We start from the raw sequence: 13,770 nt of genomic DNA on the forward strand, positions 1-13,770 counted from the left end.
TGAAATGAATCTTTCTTTCCAGAAAGGTTGATTACAATCTGGTCTTAAAAATATATTGGTTATAAAAACATCTTTATACCATTTAAAATCTCCTAGTGTAGGACATCGTAAATTTGTTAGGATTATTCTTTTACTTTCTAATTCTTCGGTTGGATTGCCTACAAAGTGCATTAATATAGTGTGTACTAATACTTCTATTGCATTGGACTTTTCGGTTTCAATAACGAAACCATCTTCATCTTCTGTATAAATTTTCTCTACATGATTGATTATAGAGTTTTGTTGATTAGTATCTAATGCGTTATCCCACCAATATTTTAATGATCCAGAAAATCCTGCTACTAATAGTACACATGCTTCTTTATCAGTTATTGTTTTGTCTGTTTTAAATGCTGCTGTTGCCATACCCATTTCTTGTAATACATTCATTATTTCGTATTCGGATTTACCATCTATGTTCCATTCATATATACCATTTCCTGAATACATATTGTTAGAATATTTATGATGTTCTTCAAATAATAAGTCTGGTGGGGTATGCCTTGAATAATAAGGTTTATTAGATCTCATAGTTCTATTTTTTATTCTATTTATTTCTTGTATATCACTTTCTGACGATATAGATGTTTGAATAGATTCATTATCGTTTTCATCTATATTATTGATACTTTTACCTTTGTCTAATTTGTCTAATCTATTGGCTATAGATTTTAAAATTTCATTTTTACCGAATTTAACTTGCCTTGTAATTGGTTTAAATATTGGGGTTGATACAGATTGAAAAGGGATGTTGGGTAGTTTGATTATCTAGAGATAATTTATCACTTTCATTTATTTTATTATCTATGTGATTAACTTGTTTGGATATTGTATGGAGTAACTGACTTTGATAATTATTTTGTTGATATACTGCTTTAATATCTTGTTGTGTTATTATATTCTTATCATCTTGATTAGCTCCTGTTTTAAAGGGTGAGGCTACGAGTATTCTATCAGGTGTAGTTATTTTTAAATCCTTTAAGGGTGGATGGACTGACCTAATTTTATTACCATCCGATAATTCCCATATTTGACTTAAAGATGCACTAGTATTTATTGATTTAAATGGATAATTAATATTATGAGAGATTGCTTATGTTTCAAACCAAGTGAAAAATGGAATATCTATCTCTTTTATTGTCATAAAGTTATACCAATCTTGTCTTAATTCAATTGTTTGTTGTTTAGAAAATGTCTTGAAATACCAATTTCTTTTTTCTTCATTTTCTTTTGAATAGAAATCTTTTCTAATATATTGTTTATTAATTGTATATTCTTTTAATATTACATTAATAGTTTTAAAATCTGATGGAGTAGGTGATGTTGGACATCTTAATTGAGTAGGTTCAGCTATTGGAGCATTAAATTTAATTTGATTATCTTGTTGAGTATTTTGATTTATACTTTCTGTATCAGAATCTGTACTAGTTTGATTATTACGATATTCGGAAAATGAGGCTCTTGAATTTGAATAATAAGAGTTAATTCTTGGGGGAAGTCGTTCTCTAAATGATCCGAATTGTAATAATATTTTACCATCTCTTTGTTCGAATATTCTTGAAATATTTCTTTGTTCAAAATTTCTAGGGGGTTGTGTAATTTCTATATATTTTCCATTGGTCTGGAATAGTTATTTCATTCCATTTTAATTGCTTAGGTGTGTAAGTAGCAGTAGGAGCATCTTTACTATGAACTGCTAATATTGTCGTTTCTCCTTTATCATCTTGTAATAAGCATCTTGGATTAAATTCAGAAGTTGATTGTTTAAAGTAAATTTGATAAAGTAATAAATAACCATGTCTTTCGTTTTGAAATTTCATTTCTGGTAAATGAACATTTAATACTAAAGTGTTCAATATAGTTGGATCGTGTAGGCTAACTTGATAATTTGGGGCACAATTAAAGTACACTGCTCCGTTACATAAGTTTGATTGTACAGCTCCTAATAAGGAGTCTTCATATTTTAATAAGGTTTTGTCTCGTAGTAACATGAGTATAGGTGAATCTATACCCGTTCTTGATAATGGTTTGATAGCAATTTGTATAAGTCCAAAATGAATATAATTAAATCCTTTTTGTTTATATTTGTCTAAGGCGAGTGATGATAATAATTTTATCTCTTCAAATTCATTTTGAAGAGACAAGGTTTGCTCATGTTCTTTTATTGAATATGCTGTTTTAAAATCAAATGTTCCAATTTGATATATGTTGTCTGGATTGATATGTGGTAATTTATCCTTTGTTATTTCTTGATTAAAGGATGTTATTTTTGACATTATTTCTCTTGAATTAATTGTTGTATGTGACGAAGATGCAGATGCATATTTCGACTTAAAAAACTTTCTAAACGAGGATGCCATGATTTATACAAAATTTAGACTCATGAGAAGAGACTTACCGATTCTAGTTGATCACTACTGCTGGCTTGCCAACGGACTCACTGCCTCTCTTAGGTCTTGCTGCCTGGAACACCATCAGCTTCGTGGTTTCATAGATTGGAAAGGTCTTTTCTTAAGGTTTAATTTTAAAATCACGAAATCCTTGTTTTTTTAAAACTTTTTAAGAAAACTTTGCAAAATCTGCAATGGTTTTGTTAAAGATCGTTTTGACAACTGATACCAGTTTAATACCTATTTTAAAATTTATAAAACGTTTTACAAATACTAATTTGCGTTAATTACTATGTGAACAGTAACTTTTGAACAGTAACTTTTGAATAGTAAATTTTTATTTTTTGAAATCGAAATACAAAGATTAGAGATTTAAATTACAAAGATAAATTTAAAACTTAAAACTAAAAAAGCTTTTACAATTTTTAGAGAGAAGGGAGAGCTTTTTTCGAGAGAGAGAAAATCTGAATTTTGCTCGTGTCCTTCTCCTTTGTTTTGAGGGCATATTTATAGGAGAAGATTGTGTATAGAGTCTTGATACGTGGAGCTCATCAGATGGTGCCGACACTCTTGTGACATGTGTCGTTCATCTAACGGTGCCGACAGTTTTGATTACGTCATTGCTTGCGTCATTGCTTACGTCCTTGCTTACGTCTTGCTTGCGTTATTGCTTACATCTTTGCTTACGTCATGCTTGCGTCATATTTCCTGTGTCTTGATTTATTCTTCGATTTTACAGAGATATACTCTGTATTTTATTTTGATGTTAACTGGTGTAGCATATAGCCGGAACAGTAATTTTAAATTTTAAAGTTACCGTGAACAGTAACTTTTGAACAGTAACTTTTGAATAGTAAATTTTTATTTTTTGAAATCGAAATACAAAGATTAGAGATTTAAATTACAAAGATAAATTTAAAACTTAAAATTAAAAAAGCTAAATTTTAAATTAAAACTAAAATTTAAAATTTAAAACATAAACAAAAATCGAAGAATAAACCCGGAACAGTAATTTTAAATTTTAAATTTACCGTGAACAGTGTGTAGAACTGAGTCGGTAACTACAATTAAACCCAAAAAAACACAAAAAGACAAAAAAAGTAATGAGAAAACCATCATCAAAATTAGTGTATAACTACAGTATATTATGTTTTTGTAACTTACGGTAGCTGGTTCAAGAAGACAACCGATGAGATTGAAGATATCACTGCACCGATCGATAAAAGGTCGTGAATTATAACGTTAGAGACAGTGTACGTGTTAATTAAATAATAATATAGAGATATTAATAAGAATTTGTTGGAGATCTCGAGTGTACGGACCCAGCGACCCAAGCGAGGAGGAAAGAGAGAGAGACACCATGACTAGACTTTGTACGGAAGTTAGTAATGATCTGTGGAATCTCTGCGACGGCCCAGCAGATGAGGCTAGCGATTCCTAGTGCGAACGAAACGTCATCGTTTAGGTTACACAGACAGTCATCGAAGTATCAGAATGTCAGAAAAGGTCTGACTGGGAGAAATGACAGATTGCCATGAAAAATGAATTAAACTCCCTGAATAAAAGAAATTTCTTTGGACCTATAGTCATTACACCAGAAGATGTAATGCCAGTAGGGTGCAAATGGGTCTTTGTGAGAAAAAGAAATGAGAAAAACGAGGTCACAAGATATAAAGCCCGACTTGTGGCACAAGGTTTTTCTCAAAGACCGGGAATTGATTATGAAGATACATATTCCCCGGTCATGGATGCAATCACATTCAGGTACTTAATGAGCCTAACGACATCTAAAAATCTAGAAATGTACCTTATGGATGTTGTGACTGCATATCTATATGGATCACTTGATAGTGATATATATATGAAAATTCCAGAGGGAGTAAAGATCCCAGAAGGATCAAAGATGCTTGAAGTATCTAAAGACATATGTTCGGTCAAACTACAGCGATCACTTTACGGATTAAAACAGTCTGGACGCATGTGGTATAATCGCTTAAGTGAATATTTGTTGAGTAAAGGATACATCAACAATGCGATATGCCCTTGCGTGTTTATTAAGAAATCCTCGTCAGGATTTGTGATTATTGCTGTATATGTCGATGACCTGAACATAATCGGAATTCAAAAGGAGATTGATGATGCGAGAACTCACATGAAAGAAGAGTTCGAAATGAAAGATCTTGGAAAGACAAAATTTTGTCTAGGGCTCCAGATTGAGCATTTCCAAGATGGAATATTTGTGCATCAATCAAATTACACCAAAAGGGTGTTAAAACGCTTTAAAATGGATAAAGCAACTCCTTTGAGTACTCCAATGGTCAATAGATCACTTGATATTAACAAGGATCCATTTCGATCTTGTGAAGATAGCGAAAATGTATTAGGTCCTGAAGTACCTTATATGAGCGCTATCGGTGGGCTTATGTATCTTGCAAATTGTACTCGACCAGATATAGCCTTTGCTACTAATCTACTTGCAAGATACAGCTCATCTCCTACGCGCAGACATTGGAATGGGATAAAACATATTTTTCGTTATCTCCAAGGTACGATTGATCTGGGTTTATTTTATCATAGAAACCCCGAAGTTGGTCTAGTTGGTTTTGCAGATGCAGGATACTTATCAGATCCGTATAAAGCTCGATCGCAAACTGGATATGTTTTTACAATTGGTGGATCAGCGATCTCGTGGCGTTCTCAAAAACAGACTTTGGTCGCTACTTCTTCAAATTATGCGGAAATTATTGCTCTTCATGAAGCATGTAGAGAATGTATATGGCTCCGATCTATGACTCAACATATACAAGGTGCAAGTGGAATAGTCATCAATACGGAACCAACAAAAGTGTTTGAAGATAATGCTGCATGTGTTGCTCAACTCAAAGAAGGTTTTATCAAGAGCGACAGAACAAAACATATTTCTCTAAGGTTTTTCTCTTACACTCAAGAACTCGAGAAAAATGAGGAAGTGGATATCCAATATGTTGACAATGCAGCAAATCTCTTTACAAAGGCGCTTCCCACTACATCATTCAGAAAACACGTTCAAAGCATTGGAATGCGCCGACTGCGAGATATATGAAGAAATGTTATATCCATCACTTCCAGAGGGGGATTACGTTACTGTACTCTTTTTCTCTTATCATAGTTTTTATCCCAATGGGTTTTTCTATGATAAGGTTTTTAACGAGGCAGTACGTATATACATAAGCCATGATGGATAATCAAGAGGGAGTGTTAAAATATAGTTTATGCTTATCCATCTTGTAATAAAATATTACAGCAAAGTTTTACCAACATAGTTTAACCGCCTCTGTTCTATTATAAATAGATGCTCAACCTCTTTTGTAATGAACCAACTTATGAGAATATAAAATCATCCTTCCACTTTTTTCTTTGACCCTTCACCTCTCTTTTTATCTTTCCACTATAAAACATCGCTCATCTTTTATACATATATATAACTTATATATAAACATATACATTCTCACATATATATCATATAGTTTATATCAGTTATATGTTTATCAGATTCATAATTTGTGATAAATTTATACATCTTTAGATTTTCCATATAAAAATCTTTTACATTCATAAATCCTTTTAGATTTGATATTTTAAAGATACAATATTACTTTAGTATTTTTTTGTCAAACATTATTATATTTTTTGCCAGCCTTTTACAACATAAAATAATCATTCAAAACCCTTTGAACAAATAGACTAGCTAAATCGAGTTAGTTGGTGTGATTAATTTGGGCCCAAAAAAGCAAAAGAAGAACAAAGTTACAAAACCCTTTGAAAGAAAAAGAAAAAAAACGAACAAAACCCTACAGCTGATGAAGATGACCCACGTATGCAAAGGCCGGGAATTTCGTCGAACACTTGGGCTGCGTTTTAAAGTTCTCCAAATGGCGCCTTTTGCCTAAAACCTTTAACCCTCTCTCTCTCTCTTCACAGTTCACAGAGATCTAACCTCTCTATCTCCAATGTTTGGCACTCCGTCTTCCTCGCCGTTCGGCACTCCGTCGTCCACGCCGGCGTTCGGTGCGTCGTCGACGCCCCCTTTTGGTACCCCTTCGTCTTCCCCGGCGTTCGGTACACCTGCAGCCACGCCGGCCTTCGGAACGCCTTCGGCACCTTCCTTCTCCTCCGGCGGATTCGGCTCCTCACTTTTCTCTACTCCGTTCTCATCCCAACAGCCACCGCAGCAACAGCAGCAGCAGCAGCAGCAGTCGAGCTCGCTGTTCCAGCAACCAGCATCTTCTGGTTTTGGTTTTCAGTCACCATTCAACACGGCGCAGCAGACGCCGCCTTTCCCAAATGCGCAATTGACTACTCAGATGGCTCCTGTTGCTCCCATTCCTTTCTCTCTCGCCGATCGTGATGTCCAGGTTTGCTATTTTCTTTTCACTGTCGACTCACTTTGTTTCTTGTAACTCCAGATCTAAAATCCTTAACGCTAGTCTTTACGTTGATTGAAAAGCCTTGCTTTGCTTACTTGCTTTCGATTTAGGCCATCATTGAAGCGTATAAGGAAGATCCGACGAATCCCAAGTATGCTTTTAAGGTTAGTTTGGGTGGAAATTTCTGAATTCTATAGCTTTTTGGAGATTTTTCTGTTTATGTTAACTTTAGTATCCATTTGCCTGCAGCATCTTTTGTTTAGTGTGACTGAACAACAGTACCGGGTGAAGCCTGCAGCCGTATCAGATGTGAGAATATTCATATCATGGGAATGTGCAGTGTTCCTGTGTAAATCGGTTTCTTGGTTTTATGAATGATTTTATCTGAGCTCTCTCTGAAGGATTTCTTGGTTTTTGTGGTAGATAATGTGGGCAGAGGCCATGAGCAAACTTGAAGGCATGGATTCAACAGAAAGAGAGCGCCTGTGGCCTCAGCTTGTGCAAGGCTTTAAAGATCTTTCTCAACGCCTTAAGGTAGATCTCATCAACTGCCAAGTTTCTATGCTTTTTGTTTGGTGCTTTTAGTGCCTTGTCCATATGCGAGGAAGTGGGTTTATGGGGGTCTTAAGCAAATACTGTTTTGTTTTTGAAGATTGACATTAAATGATATGAAATCATTCATTCAGGTTCAGCACATTTGATAAGTGAATCTTGACACTCTTTTTGTTGGTACCTGCAGCTTCAAGATGAAGTACTCGTCTCAGACAGGGAAAGAATAAAAACGACTCAGAGCAACGTTAAAATGGTGACGTATCGCTTCTCCACACTCTCTCATACTTTTACAGGATAACCTCACAAGAAATTGTTTGATTCTGTTTTTACAGCTTCAGAGACATTTGCAAGCACATACCTTTCCATCTATTGAAAGGTTGAGACAGAAGGAGCAGAATCTTCAAAGACGCATGTTGAGGGTGAGAGAAAAATCGTCACAATGAAAGATCTTACCTCGTTATGTGAGTCCAGATTACAGTCAAAGTTATACTTACTTTTGTGTTCTGGCTTGTGTGTTTGAAGGTGATGAGAATAATAGAGGGCTTAGAGGGGAAGGGTTTGCGGTTGCCCTTGACAAAAGGAGAGGCTGAGCTGTCTGAGAAGTTAACCGGAATAACAAGACAGGTCTGTGTTTCATTTTTATCCGACTCCTAATTGAAGATTTACAAAGTTATGCAGAAAAAGGATGTGTATATTCTCAGGTGAAAGGTCCTGGAGCAGAGCTTTCTAGGAGAGTGCAAAGTCTGCAGACAATATCTCGTGCTCAAGCAAATTCCTTTGCTGGTGGTAGCTCCATATATCTCCCGGGATCAACTAAAATAGACGAGCAGAGCCTGATTGATATGCAGGAGGTATAAGATGCTACATCTTTGGTCTTTGCTTGTTTTTAACCAATTCATTATAAAACTGTGAAATTTTTGGTACTTTGGAAACAGGTATTGCAACAGGAGGTCGAAGCCATAGGAAGGCTCGGGAACGTATTGAAGCGAGACATGAGGGATATGGAAATCATGGTGGCTGAAGATACAGAAATGACTCAAGACACATAGAATGCGGATCTGCAATTACTTACTCCAGTTTCTAATGTATTATTTCCTTTACTATTGGATGTGCACATTGTTATGCTCAGACACGACAAACCTAGCTTTGGACTTTAACATGTACGTAGTAGCTGAGCTATAAAATCTTTATGTATTGTGATTTTTTTTGTCTTTATAGTCTTTGAAGGAGATTTCCTTATTGTGGTCACAAAACACGCGTGGTAAGATTTTGAGGTTCAAAGTTACAAATGTTGGTAATCAAAACGATTACTAAAATAGAGGGTACTCTTCGGACATGATTAAGAGGATAAGTGCAGACCAGCCGGTGAAGACACGAGCACCTTCTCCAGTTCCTTTTGTTTGATCGTAGTGTTCCCAGATATATCCAGTCTGATCATAGTTTCTGACCACGTTCCTACATCAACAACACAAAATATAGGCAAGGCCACATATACTCATACATCTTCAACTTTTCGTTATTAAAAGCATGCATACCTTATCAGATTGCTCCTTAGTTCCTCGTAAATAGTTCTTGCCTTGTCGCTGTACGGTCCATCCACTGCAGAAATTTTGATTGGTTATATGAATTTTTGTTTTTTTTTAATGGTGAATTGAGGGAATCAGAAATGTACGGTACCTATAGAGTAATGGTGCAGGGAAGAAAGAATCATGTAGTTCATGTTCATCCATATTGCACCTCTCCAGTATGGTGCTTCGTGCTCAGTGTTATACTTCATGTACAAAGAACTGGAAATGAAAGACACAAATGCGTGCTTATGGAATCACAGAAGAATTAATGAAAGTTCTTCAGGTATGTTTGTTCTTGCAGGCTCACCTAGTTTTGCCAAGTGAAAGTAGTCCATAGTCACTCCATACGATGCTCCTGTTTGCAATAAGATCGAGCTGTTTCTCGAGAATTGAAGAATCCTTTCATCGAACAGCAAAATATATGTGAAGGTTTAGTTTTAGTTTTCCACAAAGGTAGGGTTTCAACGATCATGGATGATATTAGATACTAATGCAAGATATGTTTAACTCTCACAGGTGGGATGATTCTAAACATGAAGGGAAAGAAGCTGACGTAACCAATGTGAGGAACCAATCTTAGCTCTGGCTTCCCAAATGTCTCCCTTACAAGCTCTCGAGATACACGACCATCTTCTCCAGTTAGCTCTTTCCAGATTAACCGAACCTGGTAAATCAGATAAAAAGAGAATCGACATATTTTTCTACCATGAAGGTTGATATTCAGGCTTATCTATGAGATAATTCATTCAGATTTCCTTACATCTTCTGTATGATTACCAAAGTCAAGGTAAGCTCCATGATCATGGTCGTAATGCATCTGTAAAGGAATTAGACGTGAAGAAGAGATCATGCGATTCTTCTCTAAGAGAGATCTTAGTAAAAGTGTAGCCTTGTAGGCATTCTATAAGAATATATTAACCTGATTCAGTTGATTGAAATCTGAAAGCAGCTTGACAATTGAGCTGTAATCCACCTGCATGAATACAGTTTCAAAAACATATGTGATTAAGAACACATAGAGAATGTAGTCTAATTTCTTGCCATGTTCTTCTAACCGTCTCAGGTCTATCTTTTTCTCCCAGAAACTCTATAATGGAGTTCATGCAATCTGCCGCAAGATACATCCAACATCTGAGGTCGACATGCCTCTCGTCTTCAGTTGGGTGTGAAGCCCGAGGATAATCATCCAAACCCGAGGAAAGAGACTGCAAGAATTTGTGAAAGCCAAGGCATTAGGTATCTCTCAAGTCTCTTGATTTATCTACCACAGTTATTCCCAGTTATACAATCTGCAGAAAAAAGTGGTAAAAAACCAACAAAAGAAAAAGAGGAAGCTAGAAATCCCCACTCCATAGTTTGGTGACAATTCTATAAAGAATCAAGAAACAGTACCTGAGGGTTTAGTTGCCGAGTTGTTAAACTGTCTCTACCATGCCAAAAGTAACTTCCCACCTCCTTCCCTGGTGTTTAATCAACTCATATACGTAATTTTTTAAAACAAGAATTCATATAAGCAGAATATCACTCATGCATGATAGTCAATTCGATACAAGAAACACCAAACACAGAGCTGTTGAAGGGCTCAAGCATCCTGCAACTCTGTAGAAATGGACTCCATGTTGTTTACCTTTCTGGGAAGTATTGAACCACTGAAACCATGCATCTAATCGTACAAAAGCTCGGTCAAGGAATGACAAGATTTCATCTCTTTCTTCCTTGTTAAATTTCTCTGTTCGTATCCCATTTATTAGATCTGGAAAAAAAGAAAAAAGCAAGATTTGTCAACAGAGGGAATTGAGTTGATTATGAAACCTTGTTCTCTACATCAAACAAATCTCTCAATTAGTTAACTACATATTCATACCGCGTATGACCAAGAGTAGTGTAGGTGGATTGCCATTACTTGGGATCTGAACAACGTACTCTTTTGGAATCTTACTGCAGCATAATCAAAGAAAAACACTTCAGAGTCATTGATAACAACATAACAATAATGATGACTATTGAGGTTTAGTAGGAGTATATATAATAACCTCAGAGCTTCATCACCCAAAATTTGCTCACGTGGAATCCATCCATCTATGTTCATCAGGTCTAACCAGTTTCCAACTATTTCCAAGGTTATACGGAAATCCCAGCGCCTGTATCAAAGAAGCAATCCAAAGAATGATGAAATCTTGCAACTTTGTATAAGACCAGATATGTATTAACTCAGAAGAAAATACACACATAAGAACACAATCCTTATAGAAACATATCAAGAAACGCTTTAGCATATATTGTATGATCTGGTAACAACAAACCAGATCAACAGTTGATGGAAACCTTCGTCCCACAAAAATCCCCTAGGAAATACAGGCCGGCTTGGAACTGCTGTGTACAGCTCAGCTGGCCAATATAGCAAGAAATCATCCTCACTTTTATTAGGCTGCAGCTGAAACATATCAACACTCTGAGTCTGTTCTTTTTTAAGGGGTTGGACTTAATGTGAAGCGCAAAAAGCAAGAAAAAAAATGAAACTCACCTGAGTACTTTTAGGAGCCTGAATTTTGGATTGACCATAGAAGTAACCAATGCCACCAAGCATGTTCCCGATTGCAGCTTTACCAACCATCAAAGTTTCAGAATCAAGCTGGAATATTCAGAGCAGGTAAGGTCAGCTATTACATTGGCATTTTGAAGTTTCAAACTAAGAAAACAGTAGAATCACACTTTTTCAGAAAGGTGGAAGCATTCCTTGAACTTTGCATCAAATTCTATATGTTTCTCTTCAAGTAGACTAGAGAGTGACAAACCTACACGGATTAAAGATAGAAAGTCAGCTCAAAGGCGTAGAAGCACAGAAGATAATATCTGTTAGTAGCTAATCAATATTAGATATATATATATATATATATATATATATTCAGAGGAAATGGTGTTTGACAAAACATTTTCTTGCGGAAACTCTTTTCACAGACCCACGGACAGAAGAAAGCTGACCTAATATTCTCTATCTAAACTATTCACATTTGGCTGGAAAATGATTATGCAAAATTTAGTTGTTGTTCAGAAAATGTAATCCTATCATCATCAATGCTTAGAAGCAACAGGAAGTTATAAACCTGTAAGACTCATTATACGCTGTTCCACATCACAAGTTTCTCCTCTTATCCCAGAGACGAAGGCAATATCTACAGTAGATTGAGTCGTCGTGGAAATCTGCATGACAAAATGCATGAAACGTTTAAATCAACGAATTCATATGAGTAAATTAGGATTGAGGGTTTTGTTAATAAATCTATATTCATTCATATAGCTTGATTACCTGAAAAACATAAATGCTAGAAGAATCTTCTGATGTGTCAGAGAGCTGAAGTCGTCCAGACTTTCTTTCCTAATAATATACAAGCCAAGAAGCAAATAAGCACTGTGCTCTTTATAAAACAAAAACAAATATACAGTTTATCAACTTGCAAAGTTGAGATATAACCTGTACATCGAGATTTTGCTGAACAATATCAGACAGATTGACAATGTCAGGCGTCTTGAAACCGCAATAATGTGTCTCAAGATTGTTCTGCAAACAAAAGAGAAGCGGTTATATCCAGAGGAGAAAAACTGCGTGGCACAGTCATACAAACAATTAAGATCCTATCATCTCTAAAAAAGCACTGCAAATCGAAAGTTACCTGTGACTTCAAGTGCATCTGCCACTTTCCTACATCTGCACTTGAGCCAGAAGCCAGGAGAGAACTCTCTTTAAACTCGAATACATCCTTGCCTAAATTCATACCATTTCCACCTTCATCAGCTAGATAGAAGAAGAGATGAACTCTTTTCTTTACATCATCACTCAACCTATTTGTCAACCAAGAAAACATTGAAATATAAGCAACAATCATGAAAGCAGAACCACAGGCTAACTTACAATAAATAACATATTGGCACACTTATCAGTAAATTACCTTTTATTTTTAACATTGATTCGAATTGACCAATCTCCTCCATAACCGAGGCTTCCCTCTTTGGACTTGACAAAACTTGTCTCCAGTATCATATCTTGTTCAAGAAGCTCCTGCCTCCCAAAATCTATCCCATTGTGTTCTCTCCAGCCAAACGACTCAAGATCGTCAGAGTTTTCACAGAAATGCCTCATCACATGCTTCCCATCATCCTTCGAACCGAGCCACATCAAGCCAGCGACGAGGGACTGAGGAGTTCTGCATTTTTCGTCATATTAAAACTTAGCAACTTGTACAAGAAAGGAACACACACTGATATGGGGGAATCAAATGATCAATCTCCCCTTTAGGTTTTAGAGCTTATATGACTCCGTTTGGTGAAAGTTGTGCAATAAGGTGAAAGCAACAAAGACGTTTCTTGATTAGTACCTTGCTCGAACTCCAAAATAGACCTGAGGACGATAAGTTCCCCAATACAAGCTCTCCTTATGATCACCTTGAAACTTGAAACAAGAAGCTCCAAATTAGCAAAGAAAGAAACTAAGGAAAAAGTAAAGCAAAATGATTTGTGAAGAGTATATATACCATAGGTAAGTCGGAGAGTTTAGGAGAAGGAAAAGGAGTGATAACACGAAATCTCTGGGATTCATCATCTTGCAGATCACCGAACGGTGACTTGATTCCACCAGCTGCGTTCTTATGGCTTTCTCCGGTCATCATCATCTGAGTGTATACCAAATTAAACGGTGAACGGAGAAAATAGTTGACCGGAGAATGCAGAGCAATGTTCTTGCTCTGTGAATGATCGTTGAAGCTGAGAAATGACAAGTGATGTTTAATCGAGGCTCTGCTTTTTCAAGTTTGACTTTTT

The 13,770-nt window shown here is 36.0% G+C and overlaps 2 protein-coding genes and 1 long non-coding RNA gene across 5 annotated transcripts; 1 reads left to right on the forward strand and 2 right to left on the reverse strand.

Annotated features, from left to right (window-relative positions):
- Window positions 1-3,468: 3,468 nt before the first annotated feature.
- Window positions 3,469-3,914, reverse strand: LOC112084154. Its single transcript, XR_002898137.1, has 3 exons — window positions 3,752-3,914; window positions 3,594-3,636; window positions 3,469-3,490 (listed from the first exon to the last, which is right to left on the reverse strand). It is a non-coding gene; the product is annotated as an uncharacterized LOC112084154 (long non-coding RNA).
- Window positions 3,915-6,278: 2,364 nt separating this feature from the next.
- On the forward strand, window positions 6,279-8,622 carry LOC18992340 (nuclear pore complex protein NUP54). The gene is made up of 9 exons (XM_024152818.1): window positions 6,279-6,823; window positions 6,946-6,999; window positions 7,085-7,144; window positions 7,259-7,369; window positions 7,575-7,640; window positions 7,720-7,806; window positions 7,910-8,011; window positions 8,089-8,238; window positions 8,323-8,622. The coding sequence occupies exons 1-9, from the start codon at window positions 6,419-6,421 to the stop codon at window positions 8,434-8,436; spliced, it is 1,149 nt and encodes a 382-aa protein (XP_024008586.1). The 5' UTR covers window positions 6,279-6,418; the 3' UTR covers window positions 8,437-8,622.
- A 16-nt stretch (window positions 8,623-8,638) lies between these two features.
- On the reverse strand, window positions 8,639-13,734 carry LOC18992341 (alpha-glucosidase 2). 3 transcript variants are annotated; one of them, XM_024152817.1, is made up of 22 exons: window positions 13,485-13,734; window positions 13,329-13,402; window positions 12,903-13,157; window positions 12,627-12,795; window positions 12,434-12,514; window positions 12,263-12,331; window positions 12,060-12,156; window positions 11,668-11,750; window positions 11,480-11,587; window positions 11,259-11,389; window positions 10,989-11,096; window positions 10,820-10,893; window positions 10,583-10,708; window positions 10,348-10,415; window positions 10,011-10,160; window positions 9,875-9,928; window positions 9,716-9,772; window positions 9,470-9,619; window positions 9,263-9,354; window positions 9,065-9,174; window positions 8,923-8,986; window positions 8,639-8,842 (listed from the first exon to the last, which is right to left on the reverse strand). In XM_024152817.1, the coding sequence occupies exons 1-22, from the start codon at window positions 13,620-13,622 to the stop codon at window positions 8,698-8,700; spliced, it is 2,403 nt and encodes an 800-aa protein (XP_024008585.1). In that variant the 5' UTR covers window positions 13,623-13,734; the 3' UTR covers window positions 8,639-8,697. The 3 variants fall into 3 exon arrangements, with proteins under 3 accessions (XP_024008585.1, XP_006415793.2, XP_024008584.1); XM_006415730.2 differs by having other exon boundaries at window positions 11,259-11,383; window positions 12,428-12,514; XM_024152816.1 differs by having other exon boundaries at window positions 12,428-12,514.
- Between the last annotated feature and the right edge of the window lie 36 nt (window positions 13,735-13,770).

Source organism: Eutrema salsugineum, unplaced genomic scaffold, assembly GCF_000478725.1.
Source record: "Eutrema salsugineum unplaced genomic scaffold, Eutsalg1_0 scaffold_5, whole genome shotgun sequence".
NCBI lineage: Eukaryota > Viridiplantae > Streptophyta > Magnoliopsida > Brassicales > Brassicaceae > Eutrema > Eutrema salsugineum.